This window comes from Gallus gallus, chromosome 2 (genome assembly GCF_016699485.2).
Source record: "Gallus gallus isolate bGalGal1 chromosome 2, bGalGal1.mat.broiler.GRCg7b, whole genome shotgun sequence".
Classification (NCBI taxonomy): Eukaryota; Metazoa; Chordata; class Aves; order Galliformes; family Phasianidae; genus Gallus; species Gallus gallus.
This window is the reverse complement of record NC_052533.1, coordinates 4,568,477-4,576,980: the sequence shown is the minus strand read 5'-3', so window position 1 is coordinate 4,576,980 and position 8,504 is coordinate 4,568,477. Positions and strand designations below refer to the sequence as shown.

General features: G+C 40.9%; 1 protein-coding gene across 9 annotated transcripts in view; it reads right to left on the bottom strand.

The window, feature by feature from the left end:
- Positions 1-1,044: 1,044 nt before the first annotated feature.
- CTDSPL (CTD small phosphatase like) overlaps positions 1,045-8,504 on the bottom strand; it is a 71,100-nt gene continuing 63,640 nt past the window's right edge. For 7 of the 9 annotated variants that reach the window (NM_001001316.2, XM_015281052.4, XM_040677178.2 and 4 more), the window contains 2 exons: positions 7,076-7,261; positions 1,045-5,434 (listed from right to left, as the gene is read on the bottom strand). In NM_001001316.2, the coding sequence (NP_001001316.1) occupies positions 5,309-5,434; positions 7,076-7,261 (312 nt within the window). In that variant the 3' untranslated portion in view covers positions 1,045-5,308. The remainder of the gene's footprint in view (positions 5,435-7,075; positions 7,262-8,504) is intronic. The other 2 variants (XM_040677180.2, XM_025147079.3) reach the window with 1 other exon arrangement.

Here is an 8,504-nt window from a genome sequence, read left to right as displayed (position 1 = left end):
CACGGGGACGGTGAAGGGCTGCAGCGCTGTGATCCACGCCAGGAACAGTGCTGGGGGCTGTGGGGCCCGGAGCTGCACCCACCTGGAAGAGCCCAGCACATGGTACAGGGAACGTCAGAGCAGATGGCTTTCCTTCCGAGTCAGGACACAATAAAAGGGCAGAAGAAGCTTGAAGGCATGTGCACAAAGGTACGTACGTAGACGATACTGTATTCAGTTTTGCAAGTGGTTTCAATCACTGGGGACAGGACAACGGGATCTTTCTCACTGCTAAAGAAGAGCTGTTTTGTGAACCTTGAGATAGTTGATTTACTGAGCGAGAGGCAGGTGTGTTTACCCCAATAAAAAAAATAGATTGGTAAAACTGAAAAAAAACACTAACCAAAAAAAACCAACCCATCACAAAGTAAAGGCAATCTAGGTCATTCCAACCGATCACAGAACAACCCAGAATTCCAGCTAGCAAGTTATCTGGAGCCAGCTGCTGCTTCTAACAGGCCTGAGGTTTTCTACTTATAAAGCATTCACGTTGTGTGCCTTTTCCTAGGAAGGAGAGCTCTGTGTAAGTCTTACAGCGTCAGATAAGTCCTGAAATAGACCTTCCAACCAAACCAAACGTATTATTCAGATATCCACGCGGATACAGCAGTGATTTTAAGAACAGCTATTCAAGTAGCTGCAGTGAGCCCTTCACAAGACGGCCCCCAGCTCTGAGACTTCAACACGTTGTCGTATGACCTCATCCTGGCGATGTAAATAGCTGGAACGTCTGCCAGAGTCACCACCAATTTGTTTAGCAGAATTCACCAGCAGTTCATCAGCTCTGTTTGCACAAGCAGGTGCCAGGGCAGTCCACGAGGAGTCCTATCTGTGATTTAAGAAGAGGAAAGGGAAGGAGAGAGGGATGGAGGACTTCACTGCCTAACATGGATGTGCACAGCAGGAATACGGTCCATGTCAGATCAGTGCAGTGACTATTACTGAAAGGAGAAGGGCAAAGTTGGTATTTTTTTTTCCCAGAGAAGCATTACATGCACAAGTAACTACATTGGTAAAATCTTTTTTATTTGTGACAGTAAAGAAACCATTCAAAACCTGATTGACAACACTTCTCTCTCCTGAAAACACTCATATGGTATCTGTAGTGTTTCTCAAGTATCGCTGGATTGTTCATTGCATTAAAGTGTAAACAGCTCCATTATTAGATAAAAAAAAAAAAAAATCACCAAGAAACATTTCCATTGCTTAACTCCTCTGTTAAGAAGTTCCCCATAGGTCTTTAACAAGAAAGAAGAAAAAAAAGATGTCAGCTGGATTGTTACAACAGAACGTGAAACAGCGACCTGACAGCCGGTGTTGCATAGTTACCCCGAGTGTGCAGCGACGGCCCCGCGCGTCTCACCTGCCCTCCTGCCCCACAAAGGCACACATCACAGCACCTTGGAAATCAGAGGCACAAACTGGGTTTTGTTTTACAAATAGGGCTGTGCGGTACTGTGTTTTATTAGTTAAAAAGAATCTGTAAAACAGAGGATTACGTGTTTGGAAATGATATAGCTACAGGTTTGTGGTTTTGTTTGATTTTTTTTTTTTTTTTTTTTTTGTTACACTGACATTTCCAAAGCTGCAACATCAGTACACACCGCTGTCCTTTCCATATGTTGTCCCCGACCAGTCTCATCATGTGATAAAGTGACCGCGTCCGCCGATAGCCCCATCTCTCCAGGTGTTGAGTTTCTTCCATGTATGACTTTGCTGCTTAAGAAAGACTGAAGGGCCGAACAACAAATTACTCCTTCGAAGCCACCTCGATGAACACAGCACGTTGCTGCCATCCTCCCTCGGCGGCAAACAAATATTCCATGCACAGCCCTAGGTTTACAAACGGCCATTTAATCGTAACGCTTCGGCTGAGTTTCAAGGATCGATGGCATTCTGCCTTACAGCTTAATTTAAAAATACCCATACAGGCAAAAAACCTTTGTGAACCCAACATAAAACGGACAACGGAACTTCAGGTCAGGCAGCATTGCTTTTGCTGGACTGAACGATCAACTGGAAAAGACCCCTTAATGCTTCTCTGATACCCAGGAGTGCAGCTGAGAACCATTAACTGCACTTGGAAATACGTGAGAGATTTAGGAAAACCTTCTTCCCCCCTATCTCAATTTTTTGAGATCTTGTATTTATATAATACAATCAAATACCCGTATTGCAAATCTTGCAGACATTCCACTCATTTCTCTGGCTTTGTGGAGAGAACTATATTGCTTTGTTAGATTCTAGATGCTTTCAATATACAGTGCATGGATATTCGTGCTAACTTAAAACGTGGATTTTTACGTACGACAACAGCATCAAAATAAACAAATGTGATGGTTTGATCCCTTTGCCCTAAATTGAATAGCCAGGAAAGCTCTGAACACTCCAAGTTTTATTTCAGTGGGAATGAATTAAAAAAAAAAAAACAGCAAACGAAAAAGCCCCCAATCTACAACAAGACCGACAAACCTACAGCAGACATTACAGAAAAGAATCCTAAAATGCTAGCAGAGATCAAAACTGCTGCTAGGTTTCACCCCTCTGTATTCTCACCAAGTATCATTTTAATGCTTTACTCAGTTAAAATAAGGGTTTTTTTTTGTCTGGAAATTTGTGCATTTCAAGAGCTGAACTAAACAACACAGAACGAGTGGAGTTGTACAGAGCGTCATCGGAACCGCTCATCCAGAACCTGGAACAGAAGTTCAGTTGTCCATTATATGCAGATTTGAAAACAATACAAGACACTTGAATAATCAACATTCATTCACAGACTTAAGGCAACTGGTTCATGAAATTGCTGCTTTCGTAAATGCAAACTAACGACATGTTCATCTCACATGTAACAGGTTACAACCGTAAAATGGGGACGCCTCGGGGGGTTACTCATCGTCTCATCGGAAGGTTGTTTGGTCTAATGCTAGTGAGAAAGTCTTTGAATATTTTCAGCCATTCCTACCATACCTGCACAACTAACTACGACCTGAATACTTCCCTGCAAACTGCATCTGCAACACAGGAGCTACAAACACAGTTGAAAATACTGCTCAGACAACAAACTTTTTGGCAGCTTACAGTTTCATTACTCTGAACTCAAATACAAAATTAAACAATCTCAAACTGAAAGTCAACGTTAATGGACTAACCAGAATCCATATGTTGTTTTGTTTTTTTTTTTCCCAAGCAACGTATGCTTTTGCTGTTGTTGCTGTTTTTTGTACGTTTAAGTGTCAGCTTTGTCTTCTGTTGTGGCACAGAGTCATACAGTACTAAGGTAATGCCAACTGGTGAGGAAACAAAACGGTGACGCCGCACAGACTCACAAGTGTTCCTGGGCTGCCTCCATCACCCTCACTGCGAGGGCCAGGTCATCCCCCAGCTCACACTGCACCCACACCAACCTACTCACTGCCTGTGTAGGCTGGCCTGCCCTTCTATGAATGGATTCCTTAAGCTGCTTCACCAATGGGTTAGACAAGGATGATGAGTCCATCGCTTTTTCTTTTCTTTTTTTTTCCCCAAGTCTGTCAAGACTTTTCAAGAAGAAAGGGAAAGGCAAAGGGGGATCCGCTGTTCAGAATTTAGCACTATGCTAATTAGAAGCACCAACTCCTCTCATTTGGTTTTCTTTGATGGCAACCAAATATAGCTGCAAATTTTACGTTTGTAGATTTCAGGTGTGGAAAATAATTAAAAGGTGACGCTGGAAAGGAAAACAAATAAGTGCATTTTCCTTCAAAGGGTTTAAAATAGTTTCAAAGTTATTCCAGTGTACCGATGACACTTGAGAAGAACAGCTGCTAAGCAGAATTCCAGCTTCAGAGATGAGATTTAGTCAGCCCCAAAGCAGAGGACCACTCTGGAGACAATCTAGGCTGGTTATTCTGCCCTTCTGGAAAGGCCTGACATAGCTCCCTGCCTGTACATTACACCTTGGAAAAGAAGAAATACAAATCAGATAAGGGAAGAATACTTTTTGCTTTTTTATATTAAAAAAAAAAAAAAAGAAGAGGATTTCATCTAAACTGAAACAAAGAATACAAAGGTTAATAAAATTTCCTTTGCAGGTCACCTTTTACTGAGTTTTTTGGTATCTCGAATACCATAGGATTAATACATAAGGGTTATGAAGCCTGCGTTTTATTTATTGCCCAAGTTTGCAGCTTACAGAAAATGTTTCATAGCACAGGCACAGTGGCAAAAACAGTTTAACAGCCGATGGTCAACTCCATTTGGTGAGAATACAGTAGCAGCAATTAAAAGAAAAAAGTACTCCAAACAGCTCCATACAGATCCAGCTTACCCGGATGGGTCTCTTTTTAAGGAAAGAATTTTAAACTAATAAATAGATCTCCTCCCCGTTCTCCCAAGATAATGATTTTCCAAAAGATGAGAGGCATGACAGTTGTGCGTAAGCAGAGACAATAGAACTTCATCTGTCTAGAAGTCAAGGTGCTTTAGATCTATTTGTCACCCTATTTTCTCAATTCCATCACTCCCTAATACTCAAAACAACTGCAGATATGTTCAAAGCTGTATCCAAAACCACATCAGTGACCCAAATCACCCCCTCCCACAAACACTTAAACCTTCTGAGCATGACAAAACGTAGTACAACTTAATGTCAGCGTGGAGACAGGAACCCAGCATCTTTGTTTTTAACTTTTTCCTTTGTTATATATTACAGTGCTCTATAAAATTTTTTTCCTTTTTCCTTTTAAAGCATTTAGACAATACAAGACTAAAAGATGTCTGGAAATAAGTCTTATACAAAAATGAATTTTTATCTTAAAATAACATTCAAGAAGGCACTTCATTCTGTAAGAAAAAATTCAGAGTCAGGTCAACTGCTCTAAGCAGGGGGGGTAAAATTGTCTGCATAGTGGGAGGGGAAGAAAGGGAGAGAAATTCAACTGCTGAAATACAAGCTTCTTTTTTTGGCATGTTTTAAGAAAAGCTGATCCAGTAAAAGATGTCCATTTATGAAATTCATTAAAAGAGTCCCATTTAAAATAGCTTCTTTTTTTTTTTTTTTTTTTTTTCCTTTAAAAAAAGTAGTCTGAACACGTGACCTTAGGAGTCAGGCTTCTGAAGGCTTAATAGCATCACTCATGATTGTCCTTTGTGTCCAATGTAACAGGAAGATCGAGAGTAGCACTTCTGACAGGAGTGACCTCCCCAAAGCTTACATTTGAAAGAGCTGAAAAAGATGGAGACATCCTCTAGCAACTGCAACCTAGTAGCAGAAGTCAGTCAAAGTTAAGGGCTACCTGTTGCAGAGTTTATGAAGCATACTGTAAACTTCTTCCTCTTTGCTTAGTCCTTCAAAGAAAGGAATAAGATCTAGCAGCTCTGTGTCTGTCATGTCATCAAACCAGGACTGCACAGGCACCTGAAACAGAGAACCAACAGTGCTTTGAAGACTCTTGATGTGAAGAGAGCGTGCAACCTTTGTCTGCATAGATGCAGCTTATATAGCTGCAATGATACCCCACCTGGAAAAATTTATTTACAAGCAAGTCTTTTTTTCCCCTCTCAGTATTACCAGTGTGAGTCACTGAACACGGGCATGCAGCAACAGCCTCCTCTGGCACATGAGGCTAAGGAGGAAAACTGAACAGCAAATACTGAATAGTTCCCTCCAATTAAAAGACAGGACCTTGGGAGTGGGTTCAGAAAATAACGCACCTAATAACACTCCTTAAATGTGGGTTGGATTTGGGGAAGGAATTGTGTGTGTCTTCACTGTGAGAGAATACTGAGGTCTTTTAAAGATTATCTTGGATCTCAGTTGCATGCTTTGGTTTCTGCAAAGCCTCAGCTATCAGTCAGCTAGCAGCACTTTCCTATACATGATTAAACCATACTGACAGTCTTTAATTTCACCTCCCAAATTTCTACAGCTCATTATTTTCTTGGCACTGAGCTCCGAGATACCAAATGAAGATCTGGATGAGGTTTTTAATTTTAACCCTGAACATAAATTAGACTTACAGCTCCTGGTTATTATAAATAGCAACTTTAAACCACGTGTGGCACCAACCAGAAAAAAAAACACGCTTTCACCTAATGATTCAGGACAGCACAGTATTAAGATGTGAATTTAAAAGCTTACTGTGGCAAGATAAAGAAATTCAGACAAAAAAAAAATGTTATCTGTGGAGGCAGAACCATGCAAAACACTGTCCCTGATAAAAGTTTCCTACACTGATTTTAACAGCTGGCAGAAAAGGCAGCCTAAAATCAAAGAAACATGAGACAGCCCAGTTGTTTATGAGCCAGTAGATATAAGGGAACTTCCAGCTTGCTGTCCAGGCAGTGACAAAACACATCTGTACCGACAGCAGCAATGGAAGGAGCCAATGCCAGACCATCCATCACAGCTTCTGGAGCTGAATCACTCTATGAAAACGTGCACTGCTCCTGTTTTTTCTCCCTTAAGATCCACTGCCTGACTTTTATCCTTATTTCTGAAACCTGATGAACTTGCTGACTTTCTAACCGTAAAGTGAGCTATCACAAAAACACTCACAAACGTAAAGCAACAGGACCTTGATTTTTTTCTCCCCCTTAGCCATGAATTCAGAACAGACAGCAATCAGAACAACATTATCTTTTTTTTTTCCTAATAAAACAATTTCTTTCCCACAGTGAAAGAAGATGAGAACCAAAAGCAGTTGAACTAAGCTGTCCTTACGAAAGCCACCACTCCAAAGGACAAAAACAACACACTGGAGGACAACTTTACTTTTTAGAGCTAGGTTAGTTATGCAGGTTCTGCACTGATTGGTATTTCTCAAAACTGATGGACCTCATGCCAAAAGCTAAAACTGAAAGCATATGAACAGTCGTGACTGCAACACACTGTGAAGATCCATTTGCCACAGCCCTTCACCAGAACCTACCTGCAGCCTAAGAAGACGCAGAAACAAGAAATGTTAATGTTCTCGATTTGGAAAATGCACTTTGAGAAGGTCTGGGAATGGACCAGAGTGACAAAACTACGCGTGAGTGCTGGAACAAGAGTACTTACTGCATTTTCAGGATGGAAGATGTAAGATGCAGGAGAATTATCCACTATGATAACTTTACTCAGCTCACGTCCCAGCCGACTCAGATCCTTCACGTAATTGCCCCGGTGGAAAACACAGGATTCTCTAAATAGCCTTGCCCTGAACACACCCCAGCGATCCAGTAAGTCGGCTACTGGGTCTGCATACTTGAAAACAGAAGGTTGAAACCCAGAGTTAGCAGTGTATAGCTGAGGTTGATTCAGAGCCATAAAAAAGGAACACAAAATAATTTCAGATAAAATGCTTTTTCCTCTTTTTCTTCCCTGCTCCTTGTTAATTACCTTGCAACCCTGCAAAGCTGAAGGGATTAATAGAGAGATGAAGCAAAAGTTGAACTGTTATCTTTCAGAAGAAAGCTAACTTGCACCCTAATGATATCTGTGATTGTGTTTTATTCTTAGGGTCATCTTACAGTTACCCTTTTACACTCAGAAGTTGACGGATCCAGAGATCTCATCGAATATTACCATAAAACCAATGAACACTAACAGAAAATCAATAGGAAGCCATTTCCCCAACTGATTCATTTCCATGTGCCTCTGAAGACAAACTGCAATGCAATCACCTCAGCCAGATGCAGCTTTTCCAAACAATGGGCACAGAATGACTGGGGCAGTAAGAGCTCCAAGACTACCAGACTGCATAACTGGGCCATAAAAGATCAGACAATGGTGTTGTGAAGAAAAATGCTTGGGTGCAGTATTTGGGAAATTCTCAAAAGGCCAATAGCTCAAATGTGTACCATTTCATCCATAAGATGATACCTGAAGTGAGGCACAACTTAGGATCCAACAGTTGATGTAACCGTCCAAGAAAAAATACCCAAGTAAATAAGGAAGTGAAGTAACTGTGTATTTGTAAACAGTAGTCAGAACTTATTTCTGCACAACAGGACTTAGTTTTTCTGTATTTTAAAATGAGTAACAAAAGCCATGTTAAAATCAGTCACCTCTCGACTGTGAAAACTGCTTAGAGTGCAGGAGCAAATTGTTCCATGATTCAGGATTTCAATCAGGTGATTGAACAGAACATGGCAGACAGAGTGCAGGGATGAACCCCCTGATAAGGCACTATGGGAGATCACACAGGGTCCTTTCTCCTTCCACCAATCTCAATGACATACTGGAGTAAATACTTACTATGCTAGCATATTGTTAAAAACTAACAAACACAGCTTTATAAACAAGACATCACAAACACAATTCTTAGAAAGAATTGCATTTTAGGTGTCCATTACTGCAGTGTCTACCACACCAATACCTACGAGGCACTACTGCTACCAGAGGGCACAAAATACTCCTGTTGATATTTCCAGCTTTAAACAAAATGTCTGATTTCCCAATCGCAGATTGCAATTGCACCTTGACAGGACAAAAACACCATTCAAAT